This window comes from Callithrix jacchus, chromosome 17 (genome assembly GCF_049354715.1).
Source record: "Callithrix jacchus isolate 240 chromosome 17, calJac240_pri, whole genome shotgun sequence".
NCBI classification, from domain to species: domain Eukaryota; kingdom Metazoa; phylum Chordata; class Mammalia; order Primates; family Cebidae; genus Callithrix; species Callithrix jacchus.
The window spans coordinates 75,980,406-75,993,919 of record NC_133518.1 but is presented as its reverse complement, the minus strand read 5'-3'; the positions used below and the strand labels follow the sequence as shown (position 1 = coordinate 75,993,919).

Here is a 13,514-nt window from a genome sequence, read left to right as displayed (position 1 = left end):
TTTCCGAGAAGCCCCTCCCTGCCCTACAATCTGGAGCCCCGCGCAAAAGTGCGGAGGCGGGGGCGTCCCCCTCTACCCTCGCGGTCTCGGGGGCGGGGAAGGTTGGGAAGTCGGAATCTGCCTTTTGAGATCCGGAGAGGTTCTCGGGGCCGCCCTCGAGGTCTGGTGGTGGCGGTAGTAGGTGGGCGGCGGAGCGAGGTCGACCTTCCGGGGGTTGTAGGAAACGGGCCTTGCTCTTTGGGATCTGGAGTCACAGTTGTTCCACTGGGGTTCTGAGGGGTTCATACGGTTCTGCCCTCGGGGATGGCGAGGAGGAGACGAGTGGGAAGGCACCAGCTCCTCCTCCACTGTCTCTGGGGAACACGCAGTCCTGCCGGTAGGGGTACGGAGAGACCCCTGCTGTGCACCCCAGGGGGAGTGGGAAAGGGACAGCTGCCTTCTGGAGACCTAGGCAACCTCGAAACGGTTGGGGGCGTCGTGACGCTAGGTTGCGAACCACAAGGCGCCCTGTGCTGTGGTGTCTGTGGGAAGCCTAGCGCTACTCTCCAGGATCTCAGGTAAAGACACAGCCCAGCTACAGGGAGTCAAGGGGGCACGTGACCTTGCTCTCTCAGGTCAAGGTCACAATCCGGACCTGGGGAGCCCCGGTTCATTCATTTATTCACTCAACAAGTATTTATCGATCATCTATTGAGTGCCAAGCGTGTTGCAGGCTCCCCGGATACCTCTTTACCTTGCTGGAGATCCCAGCCTAGCACGGGAAATGGGCACTAATCATTCCAACTGGGTGTCAAACTGGTAAAAGTGTGAGATGTTCCTTCTCCAGTTAGAGAGCTTGTCACACCCCAGCCCCTCTGTGAAATCTGTTCTCCCGGCCAGCCCGAAAGCCCAAATTCCCGGTCTTCTCGAAATAATGAGAAAGCCCAGCCACGTCGGAGTAGGACTCGGGCGTCTCGGAAGTATTTAGGTCCCCAGCTTGGGTACTGGGACCGGAGGGATAGCAGAGCCGACCAGGAAGTGGGTAAAGGACTTGGAGGCCCGGCTTCCACCTCCATCCCAAGCAGGAAGCGGTCCTGGCGGTCCAGAAGTCCGTTTGGATGCGGGCAGGGGGCAGGGCTTTGGGGGTCTGGTCTCGGGTTTGGCGACAAAAGGTGGAAAGGCTTCCGGTCTGCTTTTCTGGGCGGGGATTCATAGAGGTCCACCTTCTGGTTGGCTGCGGTAGGCCAAGGTAGGCGGGGCATTGAGTGGACAGCTCGGTTGGGCGGTGACTGCGGGCCCTCCAATAGAGGGCTCGGTAGGCGGTGGCGGGAGGGGCGGGTCTCCAAGCCGACTCACCTTGTGATTGGCTGAGACGGAAGGTGGGCGGGACTTTTGTTTGCCTGGCTGTTTAGGCCAAGTGGGCTGAGGTCTGGTTCTGCGCGTGCGCAGGCGGTCGTCCGTTAACTCCTGCGGTCAGTTCTGTAGAGTCGAGCTGCGCAATGCAGAGGCTGCAGGTAGTGCTGGGCCACCTGACTGGCCAGCCCCATCCCGGCTGGACGCTGCAGGCGGCGCCTTGCTCGAGCGGCGACCCGCAGGCCTCGGCCGCGGACGTGGTGGTGGTGCACGGACGGCGCACCGCCATCTGCCGGGCAGGCCGCGGCGGCTTCAAGGTGAGGCCTGAGGGTCTGGGCGCCCGGTGTGGGAAGATGCGGGCGCGGGCTGGGGTCCCGCTCGTATGTTTGGTTTCCCTGGATGCCGGAGGCAGCTCCGCACCCAGCTGTGGTCGCTTTGTCTCCCTGGAGTGGGCATGGGGGAGTGGGGATCACCGCAGCTGCTCCTCTCGCTGCAGGACACCACCCCCGACGAGCTTCTCTCGGCTGTCATGACCGCGGTTCTCCAGGACGTGAATCTGCGGCCGGAACAGCTGGGGGACATCTGTGTCGGTGAGCGCACCAGCCAGGCCCTGCGCTGGGCCCTCCCCGTTCTACCGTTTGTCCAGTGCCCTCCGCACTTCCCTACCCCGAGTTTTCACTGGGGGAACCTCCATGGCCGTGATCTTCAGTCCAGCGCTCTATTCCACCCCTCATCTTGAGATACAGCAACATGATATGGCGAGTCTTATCCGGTAGATGCTACCCCTAGGTCGGCAATCCTCTGGGGTGACAGCAGGGCTCAGAGGAGGACACCTGGGGAGATGTGCATTTTCAGAAACTCCCATGTCACTTTTAAAGGCAGGCAACCTGCACGTCTGTGCTGATTTGGAAAAGCTGGGTGCATGGGCAAGTGAGAGTGGGACCTTCGGGGACAGGAGCTGGTGGAAAACCAGGACAAGCTGTTGTATGGCTGGCTCTCCCTGCTCCAAACCCCGGTGTTCCAGAGATGCCAACGGCTAGTGTTCCTGAAGAAAGTACTGGAACGTCTCATCTCTGGTTTTCACAGCTATACCTTAGTGCCCAGAACACCACACCTGGCACTGAATGGAAGTTTGTTGTCCACAGGAAATGTGCTGCAGCCCGGGGCCGGGGCAATCATGGCCCGAATCGCCCAGTTTCTGAGGTAAACTTTCTAGTTGTAGCCATGGGTTGGCCATTTTGACACTTTAGTGGGCCCAGGGCCCAGGGAACTCAGCCGGCAGGTTGGGGAGGATCAGGTTGGATGCCAGAATGAGGCAACCAGAGTCCTTGGCTCCCTCCTCTTGTGGACTCACCTCTCCCCTACTTTGAAGGGAGGGTGAGCCCTCCAGGTGCTGAGCCGGGATGCACAAGGACTTTGACACTCGAGCAAAACTTCTCTGTGGCTTGAATTTTAGCCAAAAGGTTGTTGCTTGCCTTTTGTAAGTGTGGATTCTGTCCTCATTTGTCACGTGAGTAACCAAGTAAGCATGCTGAAAAGGGACTTTCAGCCTTTCACTAGTTGAGCTGGGAACTCCAGTCATAACCCACTGGCAGACCCTTTGGGGTAGGGCAGAACCGTGGAGAAGAGGGACAACCAGGAGGAGACCTGGGAAACTTCCCTTTACGCACCTGCAGGGGAAAGAGTGCTTAAATTATTTTCATATGTAGATTTAAGACCTGCTCAGCTTTGTACTTTCAGGTACATGGAGAAGAATAAATAGAAACATTAGCTAGTGAAGGAACAGAAAAACGAAAACCCTCTTGGAACTGGGAGAGATTTACACTCCTCAGCCTGTAGTTCAAGCCTCCTACAATCTGGCCCCAGACTTGCCTTCCAGCTTCATCTCCCAGCTGCTTGCACCTTGACTTTTCTTCGTTCAGCTGGCCTGTTGGCCTCCTGCCCTCCCTGCTACGGCCGTTCTGTCTCCTCGAAGTGCTAGCCCTACCTCCTCTTTCTGCCCTTGCTAAACCTTGCCCAAACATAGTCTTACCATTTTGGCATGACTTATCCAGGCTCTCAGGCTGAAAATGAGAGCCCCTTCCAGTCCAGTAGTAGCTAGCTAGCCATGTGCTTCCTTGTGATGTGGTTTGCCCTCTTGCCCTGTTATTTCAATCTCTGCCAGTTGATTCATTGTCCGTGTGTTGGTTGGGCATCCTCTAGGGCACAGTGTTATGTGCATCTCAGCATCCCTCAGGTGATGCCTTGTGCTAAGTAGGTACTTAGCGAACACCTGGTGTGTTGAGTGAAGGAATGGTAACTACCAGCTAGGGATTTAAGGGACCCTGGAGGCGTCACACAGGCTGCACAGGAGGCTATCTGCCTGAGAGTCTCTGCAGAGCGTGGCCTGGACCCTAGTTCAGAGGTTCCCACCTCTGGCTGCACACCGCAATCACCAGGGTGCTTCCACTCCCTCAGGTTCTGAGTCTATGGGTCTGAGGAGGTCTGGGAATTTCCCTAGGGCTTTGTGCTGTTGGCCAAGGCAGGTTACATCAGAAGGGGAAGCCCTACTAGCTTCCAGGGCTAAGACTGGTGTGAGGGTCTTGGGGAACACAGCAGAGCAGCAGATGTTGGAACACATGATGCCCGTCAGAGTTCTCCACCCAGGTGGGATCAGGTTTCCAGGAGTCCATGGGAACATGCAGGGTTAGCTGTGTGATTACTGGTAAGGCTGAAGGTCCCTGGCCTCAGACTTTAGATACTGCTTTTGCTCTGGTCCTCTGTCCCAGCAACAGGACCTTTTCTCTGTTCTTTGGGGGAAACAGAGATACATAGTTTTCATTTCTGAATCTGCAAAGGGAGAGAGAGAAGGATCCCTGTGGCCCAGACAGGCTTCCCTTCCCTTTGGGCTGCGCTGGGTCTTTGATTGAAGACACTCATAGGAATGGAAGGGAATGTGCTTATGGGATCCTGGGGAGCAAGTACCTGGTGAGCAGTAGCTGCCCGCCCTCATTCCATGGATCTGGGCTGCTGGCCTCCATGTTCCCCTGCCCTTTACATCACTTGAGGGGAGCAGTTAGAGGCACAGGATTGCTTTCCATGAGAGGCCGGCATGCAAGAGGGGGCTGATTCTACTGTCTCACCTTCTGTTTCAGTGACATCCCGGAGACTGTGCCTCTGTCCACTGTCAATAGACAGTGCTCATCGGGGCTACAGGCAGTGGCCAGCATAGCTGGTAAGTTGACTGGGTGGGTGCCTTGGTCCTGGACCTGTGGGTTTGGGTCAGCAACGTCACTGTCTGCTGGGCAAGCAATAAGGATTTCTGAGAGGACTCTAACCACAGAAAGAGGGCACGAGCGCCCCTACCACTGCCCCAAGCCTTTTCTGAACACTCCTGGGTCTTCCGTTTCTGAGGCTAGGGCTGAGTCCCATCTAGAGGCGAGGTGGGGAAGAGGCTCCACTGCTTCCGGAACAGGTAGACTCTGGCAAAGGGTGTTTATGAAATGCTTTTGTTGCAGGTGGCATCAGAAATGGGTCTTATGACATTGGCATGGCCTGTGGGTAAGAACTTTTTTCTGCCGGAGCTTTTAACCAACTTGTGACAATAAAACTAATTTTCATCTCCTGAGTTCTCAGAGGGCCATGATTTCGGGATTGCCCCGTCCCCTTTAGGCAGCTGGTCGGGAGTGGGTTCTCACAAATGCAGCTTAGGAGTGGCTCCCAACTCTGGCTGCTCAGGATTCTGAGCAGCCAGATTCACTCACACCTCTCAGCACTAGCAGGGGCGGGTGGTTGGCCTCTAAAAGCTTACTTTCTTGGAACTCTTTCAGGCTGGAAAATGTGGGAAAGCATTTTGAGAAAATATAGCACTGGGGTCTCTGTTTGTAGCCCTTGTGGATTCACGGTGCTGCTGAGAAAGAAGTTGCAGTTTGGGCTCTCTAAAGCCAGGGCCAGCTGCCTACTGTATCACTAGTTTGTTCATTTTACTAGGCTGTCTGTCCTCTTGTCTCGCCACCCTCGTACCAGTGTGGAAACTTCCAGCTGCCTATGGGCTGTGAGGGACATGATCAGATTTGTGGTGGTTTGGTCAGTGTCACCTCCTCCTAGACTGTGGCTCCATCATTGGCTGCAGTGAATGGAGCTGCAGAAGTTGTATTTGGCAGTGCCTCCAGGGAAGGGCAGGGCACTGGGGCCCAGGCTTGGGTGGGCATCTGGTGCTGGGAGGGCAGGGGAGTAAGGGCTTTGGCAGGCTGGGGGAGGTGAGCAGCCCCAGGATTCTGACATGTCCCCGCTGCCTTTCACATCCCCTTTATAGTATTTCTTGAGAGGAAGCATTGCTGGCCCCTGTCCCAGGGCCATGGCACCTGGCACTGAGTTGTACTGACCTGTGTCTGCAGCTGTAAATAAAGCCAAAAACCACTCTACAAGGACTTTGGCTGGGCAAGGGCCACTGCCCTTTGATTTCTAACTGACCGGGTGAGAGGTGGTGTGGATAACTTGAGAGGGGCTGGAGCCTTTATGAGTATCTTAGAGGGTATCCGATTCCCAAGCAGGTCAAGGACCGTGGTACTAGGATATTAAGATCTGGGCCAGGCCTGACACCCACATCCCAGGCAGATTGTTCCCCATGGGCTTTGATCAGCAAGTATACAGCACAGGGCATTCTAGCTGGAAGTGGGCTCTGGGGCCAGACTACCTAAATGTGGATCCAAGCTGGGTGACCATGGACAAATTATATAGTGTCTAGACCTCGGTCTGCTCATCTATAAAATGGGGATACCTAGCTCAGCTCTGTTGAAGTTGATGAGAAGATTAAATGGAGTAGTAGCAACAACTTATACCATGGAGTATTTGTCACGTGACTGACACTGACACACTCCAATATCTGAAGAGTTCACAATAGTGCTGGGCATGTGAAAAGCACTCAGCCAAAGTTATCTGTTATCATCCTTGAGGCATTAGGGTCTCCCATCTCCTCAAAGCCCTTTTTGACCACACTGCACCACCTCGTTCCTCTCATCTGGCTGCACTTCCTTATCTACGTAGGTCTGATCACCCTTTGAGCTCAGCTTTGTGATTACTTTAAAATTCTCTCTTGTCCCCTCTGAATCTGTGGGCCCTGAGGGTAGGCCCGGGCTTGTGGATGTGTTTCCTCTTCTGTGGCTCACACCGGAAGGCTTTGCTCTGGACTTGCCAGTTGGCTGATTGAGCAGTTGTATAGGGAGGCACAGCCCTGCCCCAGGAGTGTTTATTGAGCAGCGCTCTGTGCTGGGGTGGGGGGCGAAGTGGAGACAGGGCTCAGCAGTGCTATACTCGCAGCTGGGCCTTGCCGGCCAGGTGCCCTACCTGTGGCTCCCGGAGGCCCACTGGACTTCCTAGGGCTCCCTGGCTATTTCCTAGCACTTGCCAAGTGTACAGCTATTCCTGGAGGAGTCCTGCTAGGGCCCGGTTCACCTTACCTTCTCCTCCTCTTCCTCCTCCCCAGGGTGGAGTCCATGTCCCTGGCTGACAGAGGGAACCCTGGAAATATTACTTCGCGCTTGATGGAGAAGGAGAAGGCCAGAGATTGCCTGATTCCTATGGGGTGAGCGCTCCCATAGCTCTGTGTGCTGTGCCCTCTGCCTGGAGCAGGGGGTGGAAGAACTTTGTCATCTTTGTGGCTGGCGGTGCAAAGCCTTGGCCTCCTTGCTTTGGGCATGGTCTGCTCTGCAGGGACTTTGGGGATGAGAGTTGAAGCCACCCTTGACTTCCCTTTCCTGAGGCCCCCCAGGTCCTCTCTGTGCCCCTGAGTTTCCAACCATTGCCCATTTTGTCACTCCACACTGAGGTGCTGAGTCATAGGAAGGACAATGGTAGCTCCACTCCAAAGCCTTGGGGGCCTAGAAAGTTGAGAAGGCAGGGGGAGGCTTTTGATTACTGAACATGCCGGTGGGGGAATTGGGCCCTGTCAGGTGCAAAATAAAAAGTATGTGGCGTTTGTATGGAACAACTTAGCTTCTCTGGGCCATCCCCAGAGTCTGTGGGCCAGGAGTCCTGGATCCATGAGATAGCTGAGGAGACGGAGGCTTGGAGAGGGGCAGTGCCGTGGCTTGTTTCACACACTGTATCTCCAAGGGAGGCCTGTAAAGCCAGAAGCCCAGGCCAGAAGGCCTAGCTGTGGCTCTCGGTTCTCAGGATAAGCATAGGCTCCAGCCAAGGGGACCAGAAAGCCTAGGTTTGGCCTTTCTAGAGGAGGTTTGGGAGTCCTCACCTCCCTACGTTGCAGCAGGTTTCCTTAGGCATAGGAGAAGCTGGCCAGGAGTAGCCAGTTAGGGCCCCCACCCAGACCCTCCCTTGCTCCTTGTCTCCCCTGCTCTGAGGCCGCTTACCCAGGGAACAAACTCTTCTGCAGCTTCCCCCATGCAGGCTGCCTTCTCTCTGGGAGAGGGTCTCTTTGGTGTATGACCTTCTCAGGATCTGGCCAGCATTGCTGACTTTCCTCTCTGAGTCTTTATATCCACATCCTGAGTCATCACCACTGCCTGTAGCAATGGACCGGCCTTTCCGTCCTCTCCTGCCTACAGCCTTGGGAACCCAGAGTTCTAAGCACAGCTCTGCAGCCTGGTCCATTCCCCTAGGCTGTCAGACCAGTGCCCACACTATCTGCTGTTTGTGTTCTAGAATAACCTCTGAGAATGTGGCTGAGCGGTTTGGCATTTCACGGGAGAAGCAGGATACTTTTGCCCTGGCTTCCCAGCAGAAGTGAGTACTGCTTGGAGAGGACTGTTTAAAGGGCTGGACAGTGAGGCTTTGAGTCTATCTAAGTGATCTGAAGTGGAGCCCCTTTTTGCTTACAGCTGGGCAGTGAGTGCTTTCCAAGCCTCGGGCCTCCCAGGTTGGGGGTGGGAAGTGGGAAGTGTCAGGGCCACTGTGAGTTGGTAGCGCTTCCAGGTTCTATTCCAGGTCTGTTCACCCTGAGTCTTTGCCCTAGTGAGGCCTCAGCTTTCCCATGTGTTGTTTTCTGGCCGTGGTTTGGAGATTGGACCTGGTAGCCTGGAGCGTGGGGTCAGCAATACCAGGAACCCTGGCATCCTAGCTTCCGGACCATGCCAGGTCTGTGGCAGCATCCTATGGCAAGAACTGAGGGTGATATCAGGGAAACCCCAGGGGCTCAGGCAGGCTAAGATTGGCAGGTCCTGGCTGTCCAGAGAGAGGACAGCAAAAGCAGGGGATGGTATCTGGGCCAGGCGGGCTTCTCTGATGCAGTGATTCTTAGCTGCTTGGAGTCACATAACCATTTGAAAATGTGTCGGAAGCCTTGGATTCCTTCCACTGGAATGTCCCTGGGCACTTACATGCTGCACATGATTTCAAGGGTCACTCTTAAATACCTTGTGCTTTAAAACTCTTTCAATACAAAAATACATTGATAGTTTAGTATATGTCACTTAAAATATGTGGAAACTGGGGAATAGATGACTTTGAACTGTTCGGTTTGAACAGAAAAGTTGGCAGAACCCAGCACAAATATTTCTGGGGTTCCACCCTCAGTTTAGCAGAGAGAATGGAGCAGGCTTAGCCCCTCTTGGACAAAGGGCTCTAAGTGGGGGCACCCCTCCAAACACCCTTTCTCCCCTTTGAGGTCTGGGGTTGAGGATGAAGAGGGCCCTGTAAGGTCTTTGCCATACCCTCAGAGCTCCCCCAAAGTTGAGCATGCCCCCAAATTTAGCAGCCTAAGCTTGCATCTACCCAAATGGATAGGCACTGGGGGCAGGGAGGAAGGGAACCCCAAGGGAGCCTGAGCCTGGCTGTCCATGGTGCTGGCAGGGCAGCAAGAGCCCAGAGCAAGGGCTGTTTCCACGCTGAGATTGTCCCTGTGACCACCACGGTCCATGATGACAAGGGCACCAAGAGGAGCATCACTGTGACCCAGGATGAGGGTATCCGCCCCAGCACCACCATGGAGGGGCTGGCCAAACTGAAGCCTGCCTTCAAGAAGGACGGTTCTACCACAGCTGGTGAGACTGGTCTGCGGTGGGGGTGTGAGGAACGAGGCCATGGCCATGCTGGGTGCTGTACTCTGGGAGCCTGGAATAGACTAGGCCCCTCTGCAGACAGAGTGGATGTCGGGGGACTGGGATCTCCTCGGCCCCACCCTGATCCCTTACCCCAACAATTTTCCCCTAGGAAACTCTAGCCAGGTGAGTGATGGAGCAGCTGCCATCCTGCTGGCCCGGAGGTCCAAGGCAGAAGAGTTGGGCCTTCCCATCCTTGGAGTCCTGAGGTCCTATGCAGTGGTTGGGGTCCCACCTGACATCATGGGCATCGGACCTGCCTATGCCATCCCGGTAGCTTTACAAAAAGCAGGTAAGGTGGCTCCTTCACATCGCTGTCTGGGTCCCGCCTGGATCCTGCACCTGCCCTGCATGCTGTTGCCAGGGACATGGGAGTGATCCTGTGGGTGCTGCAGAATGGAGGTGGGGCAGACGAGTGTCCCATACTCCAAGCCCGTCCTGACCCCACAGCTGGGACTGGCTCACCCTTCTGGAAGAGACACACACCAGGCAGCCTGAAGGCCCATGGATGGGGCAGAGTCCTGGTAAAGGGCCAGCGTGTCAGGTCAGCTCTTTACCTTGCCTGCAGGGCTGACTGTGAGTGACGTGGACATCTTTGAGATCAACGAGGCCTTTGCGAGCCAGGTGAGCTGTTGTTCTCCATGTTGCCTTGGCCCTGGATAGTCCAGGTGGAGCAAGCGGGCAGGTGGTGCAGGGGAGGGGCTAGAGGGCTACAATGATGATCTGCCTCCTTCCAGGCTGCCTACTGTGTGGAGAAGCTACGACTCCCCCCTGAGAAGGTGAACCCTCTGGGGGGTGCAGTTGCCTTGGGGCACCCACTGGGCTGCACTGGGGCACGACAGGTCATCACACTGCTCAACGAGCTGAAGCGCCGTGGGAAGAGGTAAGGCTGGCTCCTGGTGGGGGGTCGTGGGGGGATACCCAAGTTGGGGCACCTGCAGGGTAGGGGATAGAGGTAGGGGGGCTTTGGATCATCATCCCAACAAACACAGTCCTGAGCACCATAATCCCAAATGTTGAAATCCCAAAGATCAAAGTCCCTAAGGTCTTGGCTGGCCCAAAGGTAGTGTGTTATCTTGATTGTCAGTCAATTACAGATCAAACTCCCTGTTCTTAATCTAAGAGTACTTCTTACTTCTACACTTGACTAGTCAAGGGAAAAAAAGTCCCTAATGTCTAAAATCCCCAAAGTCACAATCTCAGAAGATTAAAATCCTGAATGTTGAAATCCTATTGTTGAGTTCATGCTGTGCATTCTAGAGAAGGGATCAGTACATTTTCTATCGTATTCAGGGCAGTGCATCGTCACCGTGTTATATGGTATAACTAATATGATGCAACCATCACCTTGTTATTGCCTTTATTTGGAAATTAAGTAAGGTTTAAGGAGTTGTGAGTGGGTGCTAAGTTGACAAGGAATGGACTTAACTTTGGGAACACCTAGAAACCTGACCAAGTATTATTTTGAGTTTGTCTGTGAGGGTGTTTGTAGAGGTTAGGATGCATTTGAGTGGACCAGGTGGGAAAGATCCACCCTTAGTGTTGGCAGGCACCATCTAATTGCCTGGGGCCCTGGAGAGAACAAACACAGAGGTGGGACACCCTTTTCTCTGCCTGGGACATCAGAAATTTGATTCCATGAAAGTGTATTATCACACTGACTTTGTAAGCCTTGTGCATGTACACAAAAATGTTGAAACTTCCTCGGTAAATGAAGAGGTGTTCTGTTTGTGTACCTGCATTTGTGAAAGATAAAATTTCTCACGACCTTGGTTCTTTGGGTGACTGCATATGCAGTGGTGATCCATCACAGGTTTGTTTGTTTGTTCGTTGAGACAGTCTCATTCTGTCACCCAGGCTAAAGTGCAGTGGCTCCATCTTGGCTCACTGCAACCTTTGCTTCCCTGGCTCCAGCAGTCCTCCCACGAGTAGCTGAGACTATAGGTGCGTGCCACTATACCCAGCTAAGTTTTTGTACAGACAGCATTTCATTATGTTGCTCAGGCTGGTCTCAAATTCCTGGGTTCAAGTGATCCTCCCACCTTAGCCTCCCAAAGTGCTGGGATTACAGGTGTGAGCCACAGGGCCTGTCTCCATCACAGATTTTGATCAATCTCATCAAAAGACATAGGTTCGCCATCATTGTATTCATATGACTGCAGTTATAAAGCTGGGTGCACACGATTACCAGCCATTTACAGAGTTTGCTTTTTCACCTATTTATGAATACGGTTTGTTTATAACTGTTATACTCCTGTGACTATTGTTAGCATACCTGAGTGTTTATGCTTGCTAAAATATGTAATTGTTACCTATTGTATTGTGTAAAGTAGCCTGGGAAGTACTCTCTTTTTGTTTCTCAAATAAATCCCTTTTAAAAAATGTACATATACGTATACTTTTGACATGGAGTCTCACTCTGGTGTCCAGGCTGGAGTGCAGTGGCGTGATCTTGGCTTACTGCAACCTTCGCCTTTTGGGTTCAAGCAATTTTTCTGCCTCAGCCTCCCAAGTATCTGGGATTACAGGCATCTGCCATCACACCCAGCTAATTTTTGTATTTTTAGTGGAGACAGGGTTTCACCATGTTGGACATGCTGGTCTCGAACTCCTGACCTCAAGTGATCTGCCCTTCTTGGCCTCCCAAAGTGTTGGGATTATAGGCTTGAGCCACTGCGCCTGGCCTAAAAATGTAAATATCTTTTAAATGAATCTTTTTAAAAAGTTTTTTTCTAAGATGGGGTCTTGCTGTATTGCCCAGGCTGGTCTTGACCTCCTAGGCATGAGTGATACTCTTGCCACAGCCTGCTGAATAGCTGGGACTACAAGTAGATGCCACTATGCCAGGTTTCCACATTATTTTTTCCAGAATTGTATTTTCAGGATTTTGATCTTTTAAGATTGCGATTTTCAGGATTTTAGACTTTAGGGATTTTGTTCTTTTAGGATTTCAACATTTGGGATTATGATGTTTGGGACTGTGTCTTCTGGGATTATGAGCGTTCCCTAGGGAAGGGAACATGCACACACCAACACCCTGAACTGAGGATGTAGGGGCATGATCTCTGTTTTCCCTGAGGACCAGCCTTAAAAGGGACACTAGCCTGCAGTGGGCATCTGCCACTGTGTATGTGCTCAAAGTGGGAGGCCAGGGCACGGCTTGCCCACAGGTCTGGTCTGACGGTTTTGCATCCTACTCGTCCATGAAGTCCATCTGGCTCAGCCTGGTCTGGAGATAGCTGGGTGGGTGCCTTTGCCCAGCCAATTCAGTTTTGTTTTCACAGGGCATATGGCGTAGTGTCCATGTGCGTCGGGACTGGAATGGGAGCTGCTGCTGTCTTTGAATACCCTGGGAACTGAGTGAGGCCCAGGCTGGAGGCGCTGCCCACACAGTCCTGCAAGGCAGCAGCACTACAGAAGCGAAACCACGTGGGAAAACTCAGCACTGGTGGTGGTGGCGGCGGACAGATCAAGGCACTTCAACTCGTTTGGAAAATGTGAACATGGCTGACATGGTCTAGGAGTGGGTGGGGTGTTGAGGCACCCATCAGACCCTCATTAGCTGTGCAAGACAAAGGCAGCCTGGGTCACGCAGGCCACAAGGCCACGGTTAATTCCCAGGGCAAGGCGAATTCATGAATGAGAAGCGCAGCCGACATAGTAAATGTGCAAGAATTTATCCTAGTGGCTGTGGTGTTCTCCCAAGGGGAATTGGACCATACTGGTCTTCGCTATGCAGTGTGCGTAGTGATTCTCAATGCAGTGGTCTCTACTGTGGTGTGGCTCTGAGGAAACATGAAGGCCTAGGCTGAGACCACTGTGGAAGGGAGTTAGTTCTTCTTCCATTCTAGGAGCTGTTCAGAGGGCCTCAACTCTGTGTCTTTGTGCTGAAGGTCTGCTCCTAATCCCTGGCAACCTTTATTCTACAGCTGGGGCCTGGGGCTGAGGGCTGGGGCAGACCTTAGAGCTGGGGAGGCGTCACATATTTCTCATCATAAGAGCCTTGACCCCGGAGCTGCAGGGTGCAGGACCTCTCGCCAAGCACACCTTCCACCAACACTGTGGACTCGTACAGCTCATTGCTGCTGTGGGGAGAATGTGGGGGTTGCAGTTAGGAGGGGTGTGGGCAGCAGGGTCCAGCCCCTGTGG

At 53.6% G+C, this 13,514-nt stretch overlaps 2 protein-coding genes across 15 annotated transcripts in view; one reads left to right on the top strand and one right to left on the bottom strand.

The window, feature by feature from the left end:
- Positions 1-27: 27 nt before the first annotated feature.
- On the top strand, positions 28-13,044 carry ACAA1 (acetyl-CoA acyltransferase 1). 5 transcript variants are annotated; one of them, XR_013528749.1, is made up of 14 exons: positions 28-557; positions 1,429-1,649; positions 1,829-1,922; positions 2,419-2,535; positions 4,467-4,546; positions 4,830-4,872; positions 6,797-6,895; positions 7,972-8,052; positions 8,282-8,403; positions 9,118-9,308; positions 9,478-9,657; positions 9,934-9,989; positions 10,103-10,248; positions 12,650-13,044. XR_013528749.1 is itself a non-coding variant. In XM_054247214.2 (13 exons), the coding sequence occupies exons 1-13, from the start codon at positions 304-306 to the stop codon at positions 12,723-12,725; spliced, it is 1,638 nt and encodes a 545-aa protein (XP_054103189.1). In that variant the 5' UTR covers positions 28-303; the 3' UTR covers positions 12,726-13,044. The 5 variants fall into 5 exon arrangements, 2 of the variants coding, with proteins under 2 accessions (XP_054103189.1, XP_035134408.1); XR_013528747.1 differs by lacking the exon at positions 8,282-8,403 and having other exon boundaries at positions 9,816-9,989; XM_054247214.2 differs by lacking the exon at positions 8,282-8,403.
- DLEC1 (DLEC1 cilia and flagella associated protein) overlaps positions 13,026-13,514 on the bottom strand; it is a 72,386-nt gene continuing 71,897 nt past the window's right edge. For 5 of the 10 annotated variants that reach the window (XR_004736027.3, XM_078354638.1, XM_078354642.1 and 2 more), the window contains one exon: positions 13,026-13,450. Coding sequence is in view for 7 of the 10 variants with exons in the window: in XM_035278489.3 (XP_035134380.3) it covers positions 13,327-13,450 (124 nt within the window). In the remaining 3 variants the exon portion in view is untranslated. The remainder of the gene's footprint in view (positions 13,451-13,514) is intronic. The other 5 variants (XR_013528744.1, XM_078354639.1, XM_054247204.2 and 2 more) reach the window with 2 other exon arrangements.

Coding starts and splice junctions, on each gene's coding strand:
- ACAA1 (XM_054247214.2), top strand. CDS start 304: ATGGCGAGGAGGAGACGAGTGGGAAGGCACCAGCTCCTCCTCCACTGT. Junction 558..1,428: donor GCTACTCTCCAGGATCTCAG/GTAAAGACACAG, acceptor GCGCGTGCGCAG/GCGGTCGTCCGTTAACTCCT. Junction 6,896..7,971: donor GATTGCCTGATTCCTATGGG/GTGAGCGCTCCC, acceptor TTTGTGTTCTAG/AATAACCTCTGAGAATGTGG.